Source organism: Podarcis tiliguerta, assembly GCF_965153285.1.
Source record: "Podarcis tiliguerta genome assembly, chromosome: 12".
NCBI classification, from domain to species: Eukaryota; Metazoa; Chordata; class Lepidosauria; order Squamata; family Lacertidae; genus Podarcis; species Podarcis tiliguerta.
Window position 1 is genome coordinate 38,111,570 of NC_139545.1, and position 22,704 is coordinate 38,134,273.

Sequence of the window (22,704 nt, forward strand, 5' to 3'; positions counted from 1 at the left end):
GTCCTCATCTCTGCTGAGAAATGGATTCACCAGGCAGACCAATTAACTGAAGAGGGAGACTCACCTCACTTTCCCTTCCCTCATGTGGAAGATCCATCTGTCTCCATCCTTTCTTTCATTTCTTCCTTTCCCTTCTCTCCAAGTTTGCCCACCATTGCAGGGAAGGCGCCCCTGCCGTCTTGCTGTCCCTTATGCAGCTCTGCATTCCACCGTGTTAGGTTGCATTGCTGCCACTGAGGCAGGCAACCAAGACTTTGACTGAAATGGAGTGAATTGCCACAAGGCAGGCTGTGGGCGGTGCCATTTGCAGAGCAGCAACAGTGGAGGTGGCTGAGGAGAAGAGCAACCCTCAGACAGCAGGCTTTCTCCAACAACTTCTAACACAACACACACACATTTTTATTGTAAGATTTTCCATAAGTAACAAAAGCACATTCAGTGTCTCTGTTTTCAAATCACAGAATCTTTCATACATGTCATTTACAGTCAGTTTGAGACATTTTTTGTTGTAGGCAATGTGGGGCTGAGGGAGAAGGAGAGGAGAAAACAGAGAAAGAGGAAAATAGGAGGGCAGAAAGCAGAGGAGGTGAGGGAGACTTTAAACTTTCATTCTTTACATGGTATATGAGTGGAGCTGTTTTAATCAGTGTCGCGTGGATAGGTGTTTTATTTTTTCTGGCAGACCGAGAGATCAGAGGCCCCAAGGTATGGTTGGTTGCAGGGTGTTCTATTTGTGTGTGCGAAGATTCCAGCCTGACTGGCATGTGCGGTGCTTTTAGGCAATATTCATTAAAATCCTCTCTCCACCTCCATCTCCCAGCCCCAAAGTCAAGCATACCATACAATGTATACCAGGTACATCCCATATCATTAGGTAATAAGAATATAAACAACAAATAAAGTAAAAATCACCTTTGGTACAGCAGCAGCGGCGGCAGCAGCAGCAGTGGCCTCTGCCATTTTTGCAGCTTCTTGTGCTTCTTTCACTTCCTTAAAAATACAAAGACAAAAGAAAATTCAACATGGTTGCGGGAATAAATTGTTTATAAAAGTTCAAGAACTGGAAAGGAAAGCTTGGCGATGGACAAATATGTCCAATTTGGTTTCTTTCAGGTTCTTATTCTTCCAATCAAAAGTTCATTTCTCCACATTTCTACATCAGTTTGCAAATTTTAAAAAACATCCTGCCTGAAAAGTAGTCCACATTTTTGTGTGAATTTCTCCTACTATACATATTCTTGCGTCCAATTTCTCCTAATTTACACAATCTCCTCTATTACAATGCATTTGTGTATGTTATTTTCACTAATATATGCATTTGCATGCACAGTTTACCCCTGTATAGGCATTTTTGCACACATTACTTGGCCAGAGAACTGGATTGCAATATTCAGATGTGTGAATTTTGAAGGATAGCTTTTTTTCAATTCGCATACTGTTTTCAAAAAGTGAAAATTTGGTAAGTTTGCCTTTAAATGAGAACCACATTGAATGTGTTCCCATTCTCTGCAGGCAGGTTTGTGGAGTGAAAATTGTGGCTGCTACAGGTTCTGCTGCTACTGTGCTGGAATGAGACACCTACAAGTTGTCACCCAATTCCAGTCACCACACAGAGGCAGCTTAAGGTCCCAAATAGTTTGCTGCTACCGAAGAAAAGGCTTCAGTAATACAGTTCCAGATGTTGATATATACATTCAGCTTGTAGGCTATGCAGATACACACATACCAATACAAATTCTGTTGCTTCAGCAATTCAAGGTGTAATGCAGACTGCGACCCACTGAGTGACATGCCTTAATCATTTATATAGTTAGCACTGGGCCATTGCCATAGCAACTGGCTTGGCTGACCTTGCACCTGTTGGCTTATCTCATGCATGGGGTGATTTGTGCTCATGAATAACAAGAGTCCAGTCAACAGAGTCCAGGTTCAGCTTCAATGCTAAGCCAAACCACAGTAACAGGGCAGCAGCAGGACTGGGGGAGGAGCACATCGGATGCCACCTTTGATCTGGGAACCTGGCTAAGAACGTAAGAAGAGCCTGCTGGATCAGATCAGTGACCCATCTAGTCCAGCACCCTTTTCTCAAAGCAGCTAACCAGAGAACTATGGGAAGCGAGAGCTGAGCACAACAGAATTCTTCCCTCCAGCAACTGGCATTCAGAAGCACACTGCCTTTGACACTGGAGGAAGAACACATTTGTCAGGGATGGTAACCATTCATAGCCATATCCCCTATCAGTTCGTATAATCTCAGAGATCTTTGGATGAAGGGTGGTATAACAAACAAACAAACAAACCTCATATAAAGCCATCCAAGGTGGTGGCTGTCACTGCCTCTTACTGGAGCACATTCCATGGTGTAACTATGCAATATGTAAATAAGTTCTTTCTTTTGTTTGTCCTGAATGTTCCAACATTCAGCTCCATTGGATCGACCTGCACATTGCTCATTCGTGCTAAGCCCTGGTTTGGCTAAGTGTTATGTGCAAACTATTTACAAGCAGCAGTTCATTTAGGTAATTCTAGGTTCTTTAGATGGCACCGTACATTACATCGCTTACATCCAAATGTGGTAATGCAGCAAGCCAGTTTTCGGTGTGGAGGTCCTCCTGCACATTCTGCTGAGTGGGGTCTCAAACTTCTGCACTTAAGTGCTGCCCAGGTGGCGCCATAGCTCTCCAGAGGACCAGGTTAGATATAAAACAGATTGGAACACAATCCCTTTGCTATGCCCAGAGGCAATGACTTCCCATCCTTGAGGGAAAAGGACATGGATTCAGAGGCCTCATCTTAGATAAGGAAAAGGATTTGCCCTCTGAACCAACCTTTGATTGTCTTGCCTCCTCAGCATTGGAGGTGTCCACAATGACACTGTCTCTTTGGCCAAAAGAGATTTCATAGCCCTCCCCAGAGGCCGTAGTAGAACTCTGGCCTCCCCTCCAAGCCACAGGTGTCAACGGCGTCTGAAATAGTTGGGTGCTGAGAAGAAGCTGCAGTCCTGTTTAAAACTCAGTCTAGGTTCACTGGTGTCTGGAGCAACGCTCAAGACTGCCTTGCCTAGGCCTAGGAGCCACTTGGAGCTATCCATGGTGCTGCCTACCTTGCTTATTTGACGTTTGGACCTTGTCATCTCAGTTGCTTGACTTTGCTTGCTGCGTCTCTTCTCTACTTTGTCTGACCTTGCTTTGCTGGAACCTGGCCTTAGCTTGTCCAGACTTTGATCATGGATCCTGAACTGGTACTACTGACACGTGATGTGGTGTCTCTGGACTCTGTGCCTACTACATAGCCCCATTTGGGCTAGAACTTTGTTCCCTGGCTGGGACTACTGGGATAGAATCCCTTGGACACTCAGATATCCCAATGAGACTCCGTATGTACATTAATGATGAATGTAATTATGTATTTCACATTTAAATACCAACTTGAACCCCTCACTCATATTTTAAAGGAGAAGGTAAAAAATGCAGAATATGTCACAATGTGATTTTCTGAAGTGAAGATTAAATCTGGCATGCACACTCAGAGTAGAATTCTAATTTCCAAGTTCAAACTCTAGTGCCACCCTTGGATTTGTCTTCAAGAGCTGAAGAAAGACGCAAAATAAACAGTTAAGGGATTGTAATCTGATACTCATGTACATATTCAGAACGGAATTTTAAACTTCAGGATCACACACCACCTCTGCTCCCATTTTCAAGGTGGCTGAGAAAGCTGGGAAGCATATTTTGTTATATAATAATGCCGATAAGCTTGAGAGGTCACAATGGAGCTTGACCTAAATTTATGAATGAATTCTCCATTTCACGTTGGGACACCAGCTCAATCCTTCCAGCCATTTTACTGGGAAGGGAAAGATGAGGAAAAATGCACAAGTTGCGATAATGCAATATCTGAACAAGACCCAGCAAACGTGATGTTTAGTAGCTTAATATTTTTCTCCAGGAACTTACCAGAGCTTTAGCTAGAACTCTCTGCTTCTCCCTGTCAAGTTCCAGTTTTATAATTTCTTGAGCGTTCTGAAGCTAAAATGTAAAACATGACTGTGAGGTTTCAGATTATAAGAGGGTACCACTGTGAGCTGCATCCAAAGAGCTCCTCTAGACTGGTGTCCCGTCCCCCGCCACAGGCGTATTCAATAATAGCGCATTAGAGATGGATTCATACTGTACCATCCACATGTCATCGTTCTGCTTTATTATTTTTGTGATGCTTCCCCAATGCTACCACATTATAGCCATTTGGAGGAGCACAAGAAAATGAGAACAAAACAAAACAAAACAAAACACCTTGTAACATTTGTGGTTTAAAAGTTACAGGATTTCAGCAGGAATCTATGGGACATGCACTGATAGGAAACTAAGCAGTATGTCCACCCCCAAAACTTTTGCAGAAGCAGAGAGTATTGAAATTGGGATCGCATATAGCATAGTAAGCACAAAGAATAATGAAGAACGTGTGGCGGGGGTGGGGCTTATTTTATTTTATTTTATATTTGATTTATATACTGCCGTTTGTTAAAAGAACCCATGGCGGTGTACAACATTAAAAACATATTTTATGGAGAATAATAATGAAAACATAAAACAAAGCATAATAATAGACAGCATAATAATAAAATAGTCATACTAACAGTCCCCCCGCCACACAGTGTTAACAGACCATAGATTATTTGATGGCCAGAGGCCCGGGTAACAGGAATGTTTTCACCTGGTGCCTAAAGACATGTAATGATGGCCTCTCTGGGGAGACCATTCCACAGATGCAGGGGCCATCACAAAACAGGCCCGTTCTCGTGTTGCCACCCTCTGAACCTCTCGAGGAGAGGGGACGTAGAGAAGAGCCTTGAATGACAAGAGCAGGGTCCAGGCTGGTTAATATGGAGAGAGGCAGTCCTTAAGGTATTGAGTTCCTGAGCTGCGTAAGGCTTTATAACTCAACATGCCTTTGTAGACCCACCAAAATCCAAGTGTGGTCTAAGATTAGTAAACCTTCATGTTGGAAATAGTCAGGCAGCCAGTGTAACTGGTACAGCAGCGATAGGAAGCCCATGGGAAAGGGGAAATCTCTGTCTCCTGCAAAGTTCCCCACAAGCGAATGCAGCCCTACGGCTCAAAAAGGTTCCCCACCCTCTGCATTCTCCCCACTCTATAGGCCCAGCTAAGTATCAACATTTTGTAAGTTCTGAGACTACACAGGTGCTTGTCAGGCCTTTTGAGGGACTTTAAAACATTATTTTTCATTTGGTTTGCAAACTGCATTCCTATGAAGTTTTTAAAAACTACCCTGTTATTTTGTGATGGGGCCATTTCACTTTCACAAGAGAACTCAGCAGCCTGAGTTTGCTGTTGGACAGAATGATATTAGACATGTCAAATCCACATTTTTCACACTGTCCCTGCTAACTGCAGGTACTGCACTGAAATTTCACAAGCTTGTTCCCTTGCACACCTGACCCAGGTAACTTCCAGCTTTGGGACTCTGAGATTTCCCAGTTCAAGCCCCTCGATAGCTGCATCTTTTAAAAGGAAGAACACCAGCTTGTTTGATCCTCCGAACAATAAGGGGGCTAATATAAAACATAGCTCAAAAGCTGTGGCAGGAGGATGGCCAGCCTTTGAACATCCTTTCGGCTATATGGGGGCGAATGACTCCCAGGCTCTTGCATCTTTCTATGAGTTAATCCATCACTGTCAACAAAATAAATAAATAAAGGAATACAGTACCTTCTCGATTGTCTTCATATCGTTTTGCCTTTTGTCCTGCATATGTTTTATTTCAGACTCTGAAAGAAGCAGGAAAAAAAGGGGTGGTGGGATAAAGCAGACCATGAAATTACATGGCTATTTAAAGAGATTCATATTGTGCACTACAGGTCAGTCTGTGAGCCCACTGGAATGCAGGGTGGATGGAGGCAGTGGCAGACTGGTGACCTTCATAACTGCCCTTGACATTCGCAGCCCTTCTCCCCGCTGTTCAGCTGGCTGGCCAGAGAAGAGAGAGGGAGAAATAAGTTCAAGAGCCAAGTGTGTCTGAACGCCCATTGCTTTTCATTAATACTAGCCTTGCCCATCCTTGCTGTTAGTCACAGCTAATACAAAGTGCTTTAGCAGGTGGTTCTTTATTGCTCAGACCAAGGTTCTGAGCATTGGGCAGCGTTGGGGGTGGGGTGGGGAGAAGACACCATAATGTGAGGTGATGAAATCACATCAGTATAATCAGTGCTTTTTTTCTGGGGAGATGCAGGGGTACGCATATCCCTAAACATTTTGTGAATCTTTGTACTTTTGTCCATTTATTGTATTTATTTTTCTCAATTTGATCTATAAAATGGTGATTTTCTTGAGTCAAAATGAGGGTACCCCTAAACATTTTTTAAGGGAAAAAAAGCACTGAGTATAATTCTGGCTTCATGCTTTATTCTTGTCCAATAGCACTGATGCTTTTATCCCCCTTAATTCCATTAACGCTGTCGTAATGACTTCATTTGTATTGTTAGGATGGATGTTCTTACTTTTTAAAAAATGAATAAATAAATACATAAGCACTTTACCCCTAGAACAGGGGTAGGCAACCTAAGGCCTGGGAGCTGGATGCGGCCCAATCGCCTTCTCAATCAGGCCTGCGGATGGTCCAGGAATCAGCATGTTTTTACATGAGTAGAATGTGTACTTTTATTTAAAATGCATCTCTGGGTTATATGTGGGGTGTAGGAATTTGTTCATTCCCCCCCCCCTTCAAAATATTGTCCGGCCCACCACATGGTCTGAGAGACGGTGGACCGGCCCACAGCTGGAAAAAGTTGTTGACCCCTGCCCTAGAAGACCAGAAGGCAATATATTTTATTTTATTTTTTATAGAAAAGGTTAAAAAACAACAACCCTTCTATACTCAGACATTTCTGACTTTCCAGCATGCAACAATAAAAAGCATGTTAGCACTTGCATATTTATATTCTGATGGGTTTTTAAAATACTCAAGCAGAATATAAATTTTATGAAATAAAAAAGAAATACGCAGACATTTTAAGATGTCATAAATTCAAGCCTTTTCTAAAAGAGGAATTGGTAAAATATATAACTAATTAAGGCTCTGGGACATCAGCTCTGCCTTGAAATAACTAGCAAAACATAGCATATCACCCCGCAGCAGATGTACTGTAATGTCTATTATACACCTCACTAAAATGGATTTCTTCTTATACTTCATCGTCAGATGGGTACTACATAGGAGCAGGTATGAGCTATTGGTTTATTAGAAGAATAGGTATTTGTTAAAATGAAGACTTTGGAGAAAATTCTTTCACAGTATTGTACAACATAATCATTTGGAACTGTAAATATACGAAGTCTCAACATTTGTGTAAATAACAAACCTTTCTCCCCCCCCCCCATTGGTAAATACAAGGAAAACATACACTGAAACAAGGTTACTTTCTACTACTTCTGAAAGTGTTCAAGACCACCTCAAATTACAGAGAAAATGGGGGGGGGGGGACAATAAATACCATGCTATGCTTATTGGCTCAATTTAGGCTCTGAATAATTTCCACAAAATTTCAATAAAATAAAATAAAATAAAATCAGTTTCTTGTTCTATAAGGAAAGTTTACCTAAATTATTCATTTCTTTCACTTTGAGTTTTATAACTTCTTGAAGGCGTTTAAGCTTGTCAAGCAGGGTAGCGTTTTCTCCTTTCAACTCCGAGTTTGCTTGCTGAAGCAACTCTTTTTCAATCATTAAATCATGTACGACCTGAAAGATTAAGAAGCCGCCTGTTCTCAAAACCGTGAGGCGTAAGAGGAAAAACACCACCACAAACACACAATGTAAATATGCCGCCGGGCGGGGGTGGGGTGGGGGCACACACAGTAATTATACAATGCAAGCGATCATATCGTTTTTCTGAATCCTGTCATATTAGTTATAATATGAATGGGAGGGGGAACTAAGGGGACTAAATAGAACTTTCCGGAAGAAAGGCTGCGGAACCCTACATACAAAGACTGTAACACATGGGGACACGTTATTGACAGGAATAATGCATATCATACTGTTTGTTTGCCCTCATCATTCAGGCCAATTTATTGTGGGGCCTGCATCCAGGAAGGCAGCTGGGGCCTATCCACCCACACTTCTCTCTGTGCTTATGAAGTGCTGTCCGTAACTAGGCAGGCAAGAGAAGCCATGGGCAGGCAACTCCAGGGGGTTGCAAAGTGCGCGGCTAAGGAGAAAGGGGGGGGGGGGCTTGTCGCTTTTGTGCCGTTTCTCGGTGACAGCACTGCCATTGCCATGAGGAGCACATCAGACGTCAAATCGGTGAAATTTCCAGGCTGGGAGCCACATGGAGTCCATCAGGCAGCCTGATACCAACACAGTTGGTTTTTCTGCTTCATGCCGGAGCCACCCAGAGGCAATTCATATTCTGAACATTAAGATAACTTTGCATGCACGTCACACATAGGCCGTCCAAGGGTTTCCTTTTTTTTTTTTTAAATGCCATTGAAGACTCTGGTTTAAATCTCCATGCGAACAGTGATAACCTTGTAGGAAAGTTCCAGGACAGCACGCAACAAAAGACTTTAAAGTTATACTTTTGGTAAAGCAAACTCATTTACATTTTTATTATGCATGCCCTTTGTTAAAATCTTGCCACGTTCATTATGGAAAGGACTTCGTATGCATCCAAGCTTATTGGGAGAGCCACCCTTTCTTCTTGTCTGCTTCAAAGCTATTTAACACATTTGCATAGATTGTCAAATGGCTGTCGAGATTTTTACTGCCGCATATTTCTTTTCAACAAGATGGAAAAAAGCTCTCAGAAGAAAGTTGAAACGCGACTTTGCAATGGCCACTAGAACATCATGTGGATTTCTGATATCCTTATGGGGGAAAAGTCCCAAAGCTAGTTAACACGATGGCTAGTAATTATTTAAAGGAAACGTCTTTTTGATTAGTTTCGAAAGCAGGTTTCCCCTTTTAATATCATCTGAAGATATAGAAGAAAGAAAACTAGCAGACAATGCCTGGAACATATTTATACTGAAATGTGATTTATCTTGATGGTTTCCAAGCCTGCCCCCCCTCCATTCTAAGTGCCTTGAGTGCTGGGCTGGGACCAGAGAGATCTGGGTTCAAATATCTACTCTGTCATGAACCCCGCTGGGTGACTTTAGACTTAGTCACCCTCTCTCAGCCAAATCTACCCCACAGGGTTGTTGTGAGATAAAACAGGAGATGCTTCTTTACAGAAGGGTGCCATTTTTAAAATGTAATAATTTCTATCGTTTTCCAACCTTTGTGCTTGCTATAAGTACAATTCATAGCCCAGTTCAGAGCTAAGGGGATATGCCCCCCCCCATCTGTTCTATTTAGGGCAGAAAAACTGTGGTGTGGGTGGGAAAAAATGTTGCTGAATATTTCTGAAGGGAGAGCTGAATTTTCCCCAATTGTTTTTCTCAGATAATTATATTCTGAAATGTCTTGCCTCACTTCATGTTGAATTAAACCGAGTTGACATCGGTACATGAAGAAAGCAGTGAGCTAAGAGAGAGGGAGAGTTAGAAAGAGGAGGGCCTAAGCCAATCCCATCCTTCAAATAAGGCTAAAATATTATTAAACAATATTCAAACTTGGGACGCAAATACTCGATGAAACGCATCTTTTGACATGGATATTCCTGGACCTTAAGATTGGCACCTGAGTATGTTCTTCAGGTGGCCTCTTACATGGGAATTTTGGAAGGTGGCAACAATGGAGAAGGCCATTTCAGTTGTCCCTCATGTAGGGAATGCTCTCCCATGCAAGGCCTGCCAGATGCTGACATTAATATTACTTTAGCGCCAGGACTTTCATCTTTTCCCAGGGAATTTGCTGAAATATGATGAGCTGATTCTTATGGGCTCATATATTAGTGATGCTTCTGAGCTGCTGGCGATATTTTTGCAATACATTTTGAGAATGGACCTTAAAAAAATATTGTTGTGATGTTTAACTATTGATGACAGCTATGTAGTAAATCACCTGCATTTTTAAAAACTGCCCTGTATAATCTGAATTCATAACAGCAGCAGCAGCAGCAACAACAACAACAACAACATCCTCTGCCACCAACAGAAGAGGTTTACTTCAGAACAGAAGAGGGGAAATGAACATTCCAGCCACAGGGCAAGTATCTGTGGCAAACTCTCTGAACCAAACTTTGCAAATTATTGCAAGAGGTGCACTAAATGGTGATCAGTGGGAGAGCTGTGTTTTTCAGCAACAAAGTATTGACACTTGAACGCTAGGAAAAAATGATCAACATGCAACAGCAACTCTGTCCCCGGGAAACATATTCCTTCTGCACATTTTCTTGGTATTTCCCCCTGCTCTCGGTTTCTTCTGCCATCTCAGGACATTAGAAAAAAAAAGTAATGATGTACAACAGCTGTGTGTTTGTTGCACTATTATACAGAGAGCATCCACAGAGGCCCTTCACTTACTCTTCACTACTAAAAAGTCCCAATTCCTTTGTTTCTTTGTCCTCCTTTGTGCCTGGTTGGTGTTCATGTTAGCTAGCTAGATTGCGAGCCCTTGAGGATTTGGGGAGGGAGGACTCTCTTTTTCATTAAAACTGCTACTGTCCACCCTCTCTCCACTAGATAAAATTCTAGCAGCTTGATCTCTTGGGGGGGAGGGGGGAACTTCAGTTGGTTGGCTGCAGATGCCCTAAGTTGGTGGAGCAGAACCATCTCCCTGTTTGCTTGTTGTGCTGGATCAGGTAAAACATGCATTCAACAGGCATCCATTGTGTATGAAGGGAAAGGCCTGGCTGTGCTCAAGTCACAGATTTTGGCCTGTCTCCCTCCCTCCTGCCCGCCCCTTCCATGTGTGTATTGCATGAAATGGCTCCATCTGCCAGGGACTGGGCAGGTGAGGAGGACTGGTGGAGGAACCCCGGAACCTTCCAGAGAGGAGGAAGGGGCAGAGAGTATAGACCTAGACTTGTGGTTTGAGACAGGTCACACCCAAGAAGAAGAAGAAGAAGAAGAAGAAGAAGAAGAAGAAGAAGAAGAAGAAGAAGAAGAAGAAAGAAGTTGGGAAATAATGAGTGATGAAAAACAGGAGCAAGGTGGCATTGAACAGAGGAAGGAGTCAGCCGTGTTAGAATCTGTGCAGCAGCCAAGTGACACACTGTCTTTGAACAGTTTACCAGAGCCCTCTCCCTCTCTGAGAAGCAGATGTTCTATGCCATAGGTAGGCAAACTAAGGCCCAGGGGCCGGATCCAGCCCAATCGTCTTCTAAATCCAGCCCGCGGATGGTCCGGGAATCAGCGTGTTTTTACATGAGTAGAATGTGTCCTTTTATTTAAAATGCATCTCTAGGTTATTTGTGGGGCATAGAAATTCATTCATGCCCCCCCCCAATATAGTCTGGCCCCCCACAAGCTCTGAGGGACAGTGGACTGGCCCCCTGCTGAAAAAGTTTGCTGACCCCTGTTCTGTGCGAATCACTGAACAGAGAGCCCAAAGGAAGTTTGCACTTAGTACCCGCTGTTAGCAGCAGCAGGAGTCTGATTGATAGCAATTAACGGCCAGAGGGGGGTGGAGCTTTGCTATGAGGAACATGGGCTTTAGAGTAAGGTGCTCTTCCTGTGTCTTCTTGAGATCCTGTAGAAATAAAAAAAATGAAAAGCTCTCTCTTTCTCTGAGTCTGATTTCCTGGGGGGTGAGCCAGCAGCCGTCGGCAGCACCCTGACACCATCGGAGTAAAGGCAAGCTGGATGGTGTCCACCAGCTCCACCTCACTGACCTACCTGTCCCCCTGATCCACCACCCCTGGCCTCTATGCCTTGAGGGAGGGTCTGCACGGTTTACTACCTGTAGTTGTGAGAGTTCCTCTATGCAATCAGAAGCCCAGTGCAACCAGGGGTGTTCACAAGATGCGTCAAAGGATGAATGGGGTTACATCCAGCAACCAAGCTCTCCTCCCTACCCCTGGCTATGCATGCAGCACATGTAAGATGGGAACCTTCATGCAGCCAAGGTATGCACCAGAGATCAGCCCTGCAAGAAGGAACTGGTTGGAGCTGGAAGAAGGGACACAACTTTGGGGGCAGGCCCGGTGGTAGGGCCCCACTTCCCTATACTTATGCAAAGCCCCATCACAAAATCTTAAGCTTGCTTACAATCTAGCAGTGCAACTTTGCCACCAAGGTGAGGCAAAATATTCAAGTGGAGATGAAAATGGGTGGCTGTCCCTTGCATTCGGACTTGTGCTCTGTGCAGCACCAACTTTTCAAAGAGTCTTGCTTATTTGGTTAATTTTATTAATCAATTAATTTTATTGCTATCCCTGGTGTCAGGGTGCTGTCGGTGGCTACTGGCCACCTGCCCAGTAAAGCAGGGAGACAGGGGGAAAGCGAGCTTTTCAGTTCCTTTTTTATTATTAGAATTACCAGGGCAAAATTCCATCCACACCGTTCATTATCTGATGTTGCCTCGAGTGAAGCTCCACCTCCTCTTCTCTGCACTTCCTATCCCTCAGACTCCTCCTACCTCCTACGGCGGCTGTTAAGTGCCACCAACCTTGGAGCCGTCTTCTCTGCTATTTTCAACTTGGTTTTTGGGGAGGGAACAGGTCCTGGGATACAGTGGTACCTCGGGTTAAGAACGTAATTCATTCTGGAGGTCTGTTCTTAACCTGAAACTCTTCTTAGCCTGAGGTACCACTTTAGCTAATGGGGCCTCCTGCTGCCCACTGCGCAATTTCTGTTCTCATCCTGAAGCAATGTTCTTAACCCGAGGTACTATTTCTGGGTTAGCAGAGACTGTAACCTGAAGCGTCTGTAACCCGAGGTACCACTGTACTCTCAAGTGTCAGTGTGTCAGTCAGCTGATGCTCAGGCTCTGCCTGTTCTATGCTACCTGGTTCCTGCTCCTCGTATTCCATTATTTCCCAACTTCTTCCCTCCTCTTCTCCTAGGGTGTGACCTGTGCCCTCTAGATCTATACTATCTGCCCCTTCCTCCTCTCTGGAAGGCCCCTGGGTAGGCGGTCTCCACCATTCCTCTTCATCTGCCCAGTCTATGACATATGGGGATTCCTACTCATCGCCTCAAATAATTTCCCACGGCGGCTCACATGGCTGTCTCAGCCACAAGGTGTTTCTATCAGAACACACCTGGGTGTCGAATGCTGGCTCAGAACGCTGCTATGTCTGGTATATGTTGTCATTATGATCAGCTCAGACCATGGAATGGTTTACAGTTCTCTCCCATGTTGTGAAATGGCTGCATTGGCTTAACTGGTTGCAAACAAAATAATTTGTAGGAGAATCTGAGTAACTTACGTTAAAATACAAACACACTTGCTTAGAAGGAAGTGCTACTGAGCAAAATGGGACTAACTCCAAGTAAAATATGTTTAGGGTTGGGATGTGAAGTAGGATATACATATATTGCTGTACACAGAGTTCTGCTATTGAGTTAATCCTATTGAATCAAAAGGACTGTTTCAAGGTTATATTTTTATCTTCATCATCTGTATGCTTTCCAAGTTCTCTGGGCACAGATAATAAAACACAGTTTACAATAAAAAGCCACCACCATCATCACCACCACAACCACCATCATCTGTATACTGTCCATCTCTGGATGGTACTGTATACTGTCCACTTGTGTAAATTCTAAGTGCTGACGATCATGTAAGTACAGGAGTAGGTGAGGATCACAGTGATCATCCATTCAGGTCTATGGGAATCAGTGGTCAAAATGCAGAGATATGAGAAGTCATCCATTATATTAATCTGCAGCTGTTCTTCTTTAGAAATAATTACAATTATTTAGGAAGCAGCATCAATTATTGAAGCTAAAATTGGTATATAACCCTCCAAAAGCACATGGGCTCATAACAGGCAATTTAAAGTGAGTCCCTACCGTCCGTAGGGATAAGCCATGAGTTTAAAAAAACTGTTCTTACTTAGTTGCTTCATTGGACTTGACACAATTCCTTTTTGTTTTATTTAACTCCTCCAAATACTTCCCCAAACCCTCTAGGATTTCTCCAGTTAAGGATCTGCCAGAGGGTGTTAATAAACATCACACAGTACAAAGAAACGATTAGTCAAAAGTCCCCTGAGACATCGTTCCACTCTATGTGGTTACACAGTAAATCCACGGTTTCAAAGGATCTTTTAAAGAACTGTTTCAGGACTTAAGAGGCTTAAAAGGCTAGCTCCTTAGCTGTGGCAGAACTCACGCATCAACAGCTCACTGTGCTGTGAGCCACAAGGATCATAACAGAAATTAATTTTATCTTGTTATCTTATTGCCTTGAATTCCGCTGCATATTGGGGCCTTTGGGCTAAAAAGAGGCATATAGATTATTATTGCCACTACTAGCATGAGACACTTAATCTCAGGGTTGTGGGTTCAAGCCCCATGTTGGGCAAAAGATTCCAGTGTTGCAGGGGGTAGGACTGGATGACCCTTGTGGTCCCTTCCAACTCTACAATTCTATAATTCTACTATATAGCAAAATTGATCCCCCTCTCTACAGTAGCGCTCCACATTCCCCCCCCCCATCTGCTGCAGAGCGAGAGTATTTGGGGGCAGTGGTGGGAGGAGAGGAAGGGGATATCAATAATAATAACAGTAATAATAGTAATAATAATACTGAAAACAATGCTTGTCGCCAGCACCATCATAATTAACAACAGCAACTATTTGTAATCTATTATTTGCACAGATTGAAAAAAGATGTTTTACAATCAAATGTGGTCTGTTTGTACGAGACAGTTGTCTAAAATCTAGTTGTGCTATAGCTTCTGTTTTGTGGGCTTTGAATGGTGAATCTATAGCTCTAGCGCCACCATCTGTCATAAATAAGAACTGTAAATAAAACAATTAGCATTGCTGCAGCAAGGACACTATCAAAATGAGCAAAGGGAGGGTTTTCTGCAGCATTCTGCAGCTATTTGTCACAGATTGGGAGGAAGGCTTTGTGGTGAGGCTCTCCCTACCATCTACCCACAGCAACAGGTTTTTTTTTGCTTAGAACAGAGGTCGGCAACCTAAGGCCCATGGACCACAAGCGGCCCATGGGGGTCGTTTAACAGGCCCACGAGCCGCCCCTGAACTGAGCCGCCCGCTTGGTGAGTCCCTGCGCGCTGTGCTAAACTGGCACAGTGCGGGTGCCGGAAAGGTAAACCTTGCCAACCTGGCTTAGAAGATAGATACGAAATATGAATGTACATCGTTTTGGAGGCTTCAAAGCTTTATCACCCTATGTAGTTTCTGAGTTGCTAACTTCATGCTGCAATTTACCCACTGCAAAACTGTATGTTATAAGAAAGTGCTTAAAAACTTCCTCTTTAAACCTTAGTATGACTTGTTGAGTGCTTTGATGAAATTTAGGGTACATTTGCTATTTAATCATCTATCGTTTAGAAACAGGACTGAGACCCAATTCACCATGCAGACAACCCAGTCCAAAGACTTTCCATAAAGGAGTATCATCAGAATAACATAAGTACAGCTACGACTATGCTCCCCCTGTAGCAACTCACAGTCCTAGAGGGAAATACATTTGCCTTTCTACACTAACAATGTTTAACAGCTACTCTTATTTATTTTTATTTTATTTATTTCATACAATTTATACACTGCTTGATTATTTTTTAAAACACAACAACCTCAAAGCGGTTTACAAAAAGATAAAACAATAAAATCAAGAAAAACCTGCAACCATACTTGGAAACATACAAAAGTTAAAATACAATTACCTTAACTTTCTAAGCATCTGGGTAGGCTAGTCTCAACAAAGAGGTTTTCAGCAAGTGCCGAAAGGAGTTCAGCAGAGGCTTGGTCTCAATAGGCAGGGAGTTCCACGGCAGTCAAAAATCTCAGGGCCCCCCTCACACTGAACTAAGAAAGCTTGATTGTAATTTTATTTCAAGATCAAATCAATATTATTTTGATCCATTGTTGTGGGGCCCCTAAAAGGCGTAGGGCCCACAGACCAAGGCCTACTCTGCCTATTTGGTAATCCAGCACCAGGTGCTGCCTGTAGAATGTATCATTCATTGTACCAATCAAATACAACATTTCCTGTTTCCTAGAGTGGACACGCAGGGGAATGTTGCTCCAGACAGGGAGGACTTCCTCTCAAACCTGTTCTGGAGCCTCCTCCCCCTGTGTGTGACCAGGTAGATGGGCGTGGCCCTAGCAGACCCTATAAAAGGGCCAGACAAGCAGCTATCTTCCTATTTTGACTCTTTTTCGCCTTTTCCCCATTTCATCTTTTGGACTCCTCTGCTGGCTCTTAGCCAGCAGCACATGGCTCATCCTTACAGAGGATGGATGCCGCAAGATAGAAAGTGTGAGGCCTAGCTCAGACTTCTTTTCTCTACAACTGTAACTGTGACTACAAGATTAAAGCCTGCCTTCAGGACAATACTGTGAACTGAATGTAAGTAAACTTTATCATTACTTTTAGAATAAGACTGTTGTGTCATCCTTGTTTTAAAGAGGGAACTAAGGGGGAAATTTACCAGGAACAATCCAATCTGGACAAGCCAGACTGGATTGCTCAACTCAAACGATTCTAACGAATCCGTCAACTTGCTTCCAGCAATGTGCAAGGGAATGTGCTCTGGTACTAGCTCACTAGCGCGAGTAAGGAAGGATAATATTTAATCAATATCTCCTCCCTACTATCCACAACATTCCCACACTGCCACACTAAACGGCTGAATCCTTAAATATGTGGAACGGGTATTATGTGGTCCCTGTTGTGGTGCCAATTCCGCTCATCAGAGTGGTTGAGTGGGCACACGTGGGTAAATTGGTCCCAAGTTGTTAAGGGCTTTACAGTGGTACCTTGGATTAAGTACTTAATTTGTTCCGGAGGTCCGTTCTTAACCTGAAACTGTTCTTAGCCTGAAGCACCACTTTAGCTAATGGGGCCTCCTGCTGTTGCTGTGCCGCCGCTGCACAATTTCTGTTCTCATCCTGAAGCAAAATTCTTAACCCGAGGTACTATTTCTGGGTTAGCGGAGTCTGTAACCTGAAGCGTATGTAACCCGAAGCGTATGTAACCCGAGGTACCACTGTATATACAAAGAACACCTTGAACTTGGCCCAGTAGTAAATCAGCAACCAGTGCAGATCTCTGAGCACAAATGTCATACACTGACAAGGCCTCACTTCTGTCAGCCATTGTACTGCAGTATTCTGCATTAAGTGCAGCTTCCTGTGGAGATCTGAATGGGTGTCCTGAGGCAGACTGATATGACTAGGACCTGGGAGACCAGGGTTCAAATCCCCACTTGGCCATGAAGCTGACTGGGTGACTTGGGGCCATTAAGTCTAATTTACCTGACGGGGTTGCAATGGGGATTAAATGAGGAGGGGGAAACCTGGTAAGCCACTTTGACCTCCTTGGAGGAAAAGGGGAGATATAGATGCAACAAACAATAACAACAGCGTTTGGAAGCCCACATCCATGTGCTAAAGGCTTTGGAAAACCTACCTTTTCAGGGGACATTTGTTTAAGCCTCGTTACCTCTGCCTCCAAATTTTCAATTGTAGCAGCCTGCTCCTCAAGCTTGCCCCTCAGTATCTGTAACTTTGAAAGTACGGTTTCTCCACCTTCCTCGGATGGTTCAAGTAAGAAATATTTCTGCCAAGGAAAGAGGAGCATTAATGAGAGACACAAAGCACTTGATCGCAGTCAGAAGGCACAGCAGCAACAGCTAGATTGGTTTTTGTAACACTAAATCATGCCTGACTTTGGCTACATCCGCACCCTATGTTTAAAGCACTATGGTGCCACTTTAAACAGCCATGGCTTCCCCCAAAGAATCCTGGGAGCTGTAGTTTAGGGTGCTGAGCATTATCAGTAGGCCGCCCCACAACTCTCCTCCCAGAGCTATGATTCCCAGATTCTTCACAGAGAGCTTTGGGAATTGCAGTTTTGGGAGGAGAACAGGGGAATGGACACCATCGTCTACCTGGGCACACAGTGTATGCCAGCTACCTACAAAAGCAAACTTCTTGCTTTCTTTCAGTAGTTAGGGGTAGCAGAGGAAGGGTGTGGGGGAAGGGAGGGATGTGTCTGGATGGACAGCTCAGTTGATAGAGCATGAGACTCAGGGTCATGGGTTTGAGCCCCAGGTGGAGCGAAAGATTCCTGCACTGCAGGGGGTTGGATTAGATGATCTATAAGGTCCAACTCTACAACTATATGACCAGCTATGATCAGATAGGTGAAAGGGATAGGAGGGGGCACCTGCGTTCAGTGGCGTAGCGTGGGGGGTGCAGGGGGGCCCGGCCGCACTGGGCGCAACATCTGGGGGTTAGGGTTAGGGGGCGCAAATCCACGGGTTAGGGGGCGCAAATTACTTGCCTTGCCCCAGGTGCTGACAACCCACGCTACGCCACTGCCTGCGTTCCAGTACCAGTAGCTGCTTCTGCTGTTTACAAACAGCTCAGCCGGGAGCAGGGGTGAATCCCAAAGCCTGCACAAGGATATCACATCTGCTTGTATGACGTTTGCACCAGACCCTAAGAACTGCTCTTTTTGTGCTCTGTCTCACAGGGCCAGGTTTTTAGCTGGGGCATTCCAACTCTGAGTTCCTTAACCAAGCAAACCAGGGTGTGCTGCACCCCGCGCTACATCAGATAAATAAAATATACACAATAGCGATAATTCAAAAACTCACTGTATAGTTTGTTTTGAGAATTGCAAGTGCATCACATAGTTGTTGCTGGTAGCTATATCGCATTTTCTCCTCTTTCTGTAATTGAAGGGTGAGATTTAACTTTTTACGGATTATCAAAACGGTAAAAGGCAAAGCCGTAAGGAAATGTTTCAAAGTCCACTGTTGGGCAGTGCCTTTCTTAGGACATTTTGGTTGGTTCCTATAAAAAAGCAGCTGCCCAACTGTAAATTTCAAAATAAAAAAGACGTATTCAAGCTAATGTGGTACAGTGGCTAGAGTGTCAGACTAGGGCATGTAGATCAGGCTTCAAATTACTGCTCAGCCATGGAGCTCACTGGGTGATCACTACCTCTCAGCCTTAACCTACCTCTCAGGGTTGTTGTGGGGCTTAAATGGGGGGAGGAACTGTGTACACCACCTTGAGCTCCTTGGAGAAAAAGGTGAGACAGAAATGCAACAAGAAGGAAGGAGAGAATGTGGAAGGAAGGAAGGAAGGAAAACAATTCCATCATTATCTTTGCTCTTTGGAGCAAAGGTACAATCCTCAGGTGTGTTTTTGCCTCTTCCAACACCTTTAGCCCTTGCAACACCCAAGCACACAAGTTCTGGAGAAAGGTTGTGACTGGTACAGTAGAAGCAGTTACAATGGATTGCCTTTAGGTGGAGCCACAAGCCCACAGCATCCTGTTCTCTGGTCAGGGAGGGACCAGGCGGCTGTTCTGTCCGGTCCCCTGCTGTGTCAGCATTGACTGCACATGAACCCTGCAGATATCAGACCATGCCCAGGGCTTGCCAGGGCTCAGCTGCCTGTGCTGGCTCTGCTGGGGCTCAGCACAATCAATCCCTGGATCATATCCATAGTGTATATCCCACTGTTCTGGATGCAATTGGAACATTGCAGAATAATGGTGCAGAGCACCTTACGGAAACTAACCTGAGACTACGCCTTATGGAACTCAGCTCATGCTTATTTTTGATTAAGCAGTGAACAGTGGATTGTGCTGACAATTGCTGTAACACATGCCCAAACTGAAAGGCTGTTTTTTTTAAAAAATAAACAAAAACATATAAATGTAATCACTTATTTTAAAAAGAGAGGAAAGGAAAAAGAAGGGAGACCCTTTCAACAATCTGTCTCTCACCACCCTGCCAACAACAAAAAAGAGCTTCAGTTTGGGGCTGGTTCTTAGGCTGAGTTCTATAGTGCTTTATAGCACAGCGAGGGAATTACAGGGTAATGGTGGTGTAAATGTGCTTTCTGTATTGCATGCTAGCTGCCAGCATATGATATTCTCTCTCTCTTACACACACACACACACACACACACACACACACACACACACTGCTTTAACCAAATAGCAAGCACAAAACCTTCACACAGATTACGCATTGATGCTTTACACTTCAGCACTTTGATGCTTAAAGTGGAATGAGGAAAGTTGCCCTGTACCTGCTTGTAAAAGTCATCAATGTATTTTAGCCTGTCATTTATGGCTAGCCAGAGCTTGGTTGCCTCTTCCTGTATTCTTTCCTCATACTGTGCTTTAAGGATCTTTCGGTACATAGCAAAATCATTGTAGAGCCTGTCTGTGAACTGAAAATACAAAAGGATTAATGGCACGCTCATTCAAAACGATTTATTATGTAGCTGTTGAACAGAATGGAGCTACCAAACAAGCTGTTTCAGCACACTAAATGAACAGCACCACACACAGTCTGTGCCAGTCTGTGTGTAATCTCAATGAAGTTGGCCTGGGAAGGGGCATCTTAACCCAATACAACCATACCCAGACACCTGCCATAATTGCATACCTGTTTCAGTGGGTTAGTTTGGACAGAACAGTGAAAACCAGGGATAGGGAGCCTGGGGCACCCTGATAATGTTGGACTACAACTCCCATCAATCCCAGGCAGCATGGCCAACGGTCAGGGATGATGTGAAATGTAGTCCTGCAACATCTGGAGGAGACCAGAGGTTTCTCACACCTGGGCTAAGCTATAGCTAAGCATTACAAGTTTTAAGGCTTAGCATTACAAGGATGAGCCTAGCTTCCCCTAGGCTTGTGCACACATGCCTCGTAAACAGTTTGATCTCACTTTCTACGGTTGATAATAGTGGCAATAAGGACTTTGACAATGAAAGGAATGAAAAAAAATAGCCAAGATTTCTGAAGCAAGAATGAATGCAGATGTTAAATTAGAATGGTTAAAAATGGCTGTTGTTGGCACAAAATAAGAACTGGCTACTCTTTGTAAATAGCTAAAGGTAAAGGTAAAGGGGCCCCTGACACTTGAGTCCAGTTGCGGATGACTTTGGGGTTGCGGCGCTCATCTGTCTTTACAGCCCGAGGGAGCTGGCATTTATCTGCTTCCGCAGGCAGTTTTTCCAGGTCATGTGGCCAGCATGACTAAGCCGCTTTTGGCGAAGCCAGAGCAGTGTACGGAAACACCGTTTACCTTCCCTGCCGGAGCAGTACCTATTAATCTACTTGCACTGGTGTGCTTTCGAACTGCTAGATTGGCAGGAGCTGGGACAGAGCAACGGGAGCTCACCTCGTTGCGGGGCCTCAAACCACCGACCTTCTGATCGGCAAGTCCAAGCAGCACAGTGGTTTAAACCACAGCGCCACCTGCGTCCCATGTAAATAGCTACAGTGCCACATATGTATTCCAGCAAAGCTCTGCTTGAGAGATGGGCAGAAAACAGCTTACCTGTAATAAAGTTCTTGTCGTTTCTATAAAGACCTTTATATCTCCTATTTCACTTGTATCTGTTTGCGTAGCATGATCTGAGATCCCAAAACCTATTTTCAGGTTATCTGAAATCGTGTGCCTATGGAATTTTTTGTTGAAATATAGTTAGTTGAAAAAGCAAAGATATTATACCGAACAAATGTGAAGCTTAAAGTAGCAATGATCTGCTAAACTACCCATTAAGCTTTTAAGTTATTGCCTCGTTCAGGTGTTTTACTCATGTGTAAAAGCAATGCAAGAGGCAATGCAAGACAGGCATGTGAAGCTCCGTTCCGCTCCCTATTGTTCATGAGCTGGAGGGTGAACTTCTGAAGCAGAAGTCTATAAAAATTTTGCACAGCAGCAAGGAAGTAGATACAGGAAAGTTTTTCTTTCTCTCGCATAACACCAGAACTCGTGGACATCCAATGAAGCTGAAGGTGGAAGACTCAGGATAAAAGAATGTACTTCTTCACAAAGCATAGTTAACCTATGGAACTCACTGCCACAGGAGGCAGTCATGGCCACCAGCCTGCATGCTTCTGAATACCAGTTGCTAGAAACTGTAAAAGCGGGGAGTTCTCTGATGTTCAGATACAGATTGCAGGCTTCCCAGAGACATCTGGTTGGCCGTTGTGAAAACAGGATGCGGCACTAGATAGGCCATTGGCCTGATCCAGCAGTCTCTTCTCCTTTACTTGTGGAAGCTTCCTGCACAATGTAGAGCATAGATTGGGGTCTTAAATTGTGCGGGGATCCTCCACAAAGTACAGAAAGCTCCCTGCTACAGAGTTTTCCCTCTAAATTTTGGGGAGCAAAAAAGTGACACTCCCAAAGAGGGTCTATATATGTTCCCCAATAATGACTAATTCTAGAAGGAAATCCCATCACTCACACAGTTACTGGGTTCACTTTTATCCCACACCCGCTTTCAAAGCAGCTTGCATAGGGGATTCTAGGCAGTTTCCCATCAAGGCACTGGCCAAGCTAAGCCCTGTTTAGATTTCAAAATGTTATTTCTCTGGGGAGCACAGATGGATTGCCATTTGGTTACATCTGCCATGTGCACTCTTCAGTTGTACTATAGGGGTCCCCCACTTCCTTCCCTGGACTTCCATTGTGGCAATGTTTTGGAAGCCCAGGTTAACAAGGTGGGTGAAATGACAACACGCAAATCTTCGGCAGGTGGATGCTATTCTAAACATGACTGGATTTTCCAGCAACAGGAAACAGGTGGTCAAGGCAGCTGCTTAGTCTCTTGGC

At 44.0% G+C, this 22,704-nt stretch overlaps 1 protein-coding gene and 1 long non-coding RNA gene across 2 annotated transcripts in view; one reads left to right on the forward strand and one right to left on the reverse strand.

Annotated features, from left to right (window-relative positions):
* The window catches only part of LOC310660939 (uncharacterized protein C10orf67 homolog, mitochondrial), a 46,184-nt gene that overhangs the window by 21,959 nt on the left and 1,521 nt on the right, over positions 1–22,704 (reverse strand). Inside the window, exons 2-9 of the mRNA XM_083406534.1 lie at positions 21,421–21,541; positions 20,159–20,302; positions 18,709–18,783; positions 17,517–17,666; positions 7,616–7,757; positions 5,730–5,788; positions 3,957–4,028; positions 913–990 (exon numbers count right to left, since the gene is read on the reverse strand). Of these exons, the coding sequence (XP_083262660.1) occupies positions 913–990; positions 3,957–4,028; positions 5,730–5,788; positions 7,616–7,757; positions 17,517–17,666; positions 18,709–18,783; positions 20,159–20,302; positions 21,421–21,541 (841 nt within the window). The remainder of the gene's footprint in view (positions 1–912; positions 991–3,956; positions 4,029–5,729; positions 5,789–7,615; positions 7,758–17,516; positions 17,667–18,708; positions 18,784–20,158; positions 20,303–21,420; positions 21,542–22,704) is intronic.
* Positions 16,130–22,704, forward strand: part of LOC310661121 — a 50,562-nt gene continuing 43,987 nt past the window's right edge. The window contains exon 1 of the long non-coding RNA XR_014503743.1: positions 16,130–16,454. This is a non-coding gene — a long non-coding RNA (uncharacterized lncRNA). The remainder of the gene's footprint in view (positions 16,455–22,704) is intronic.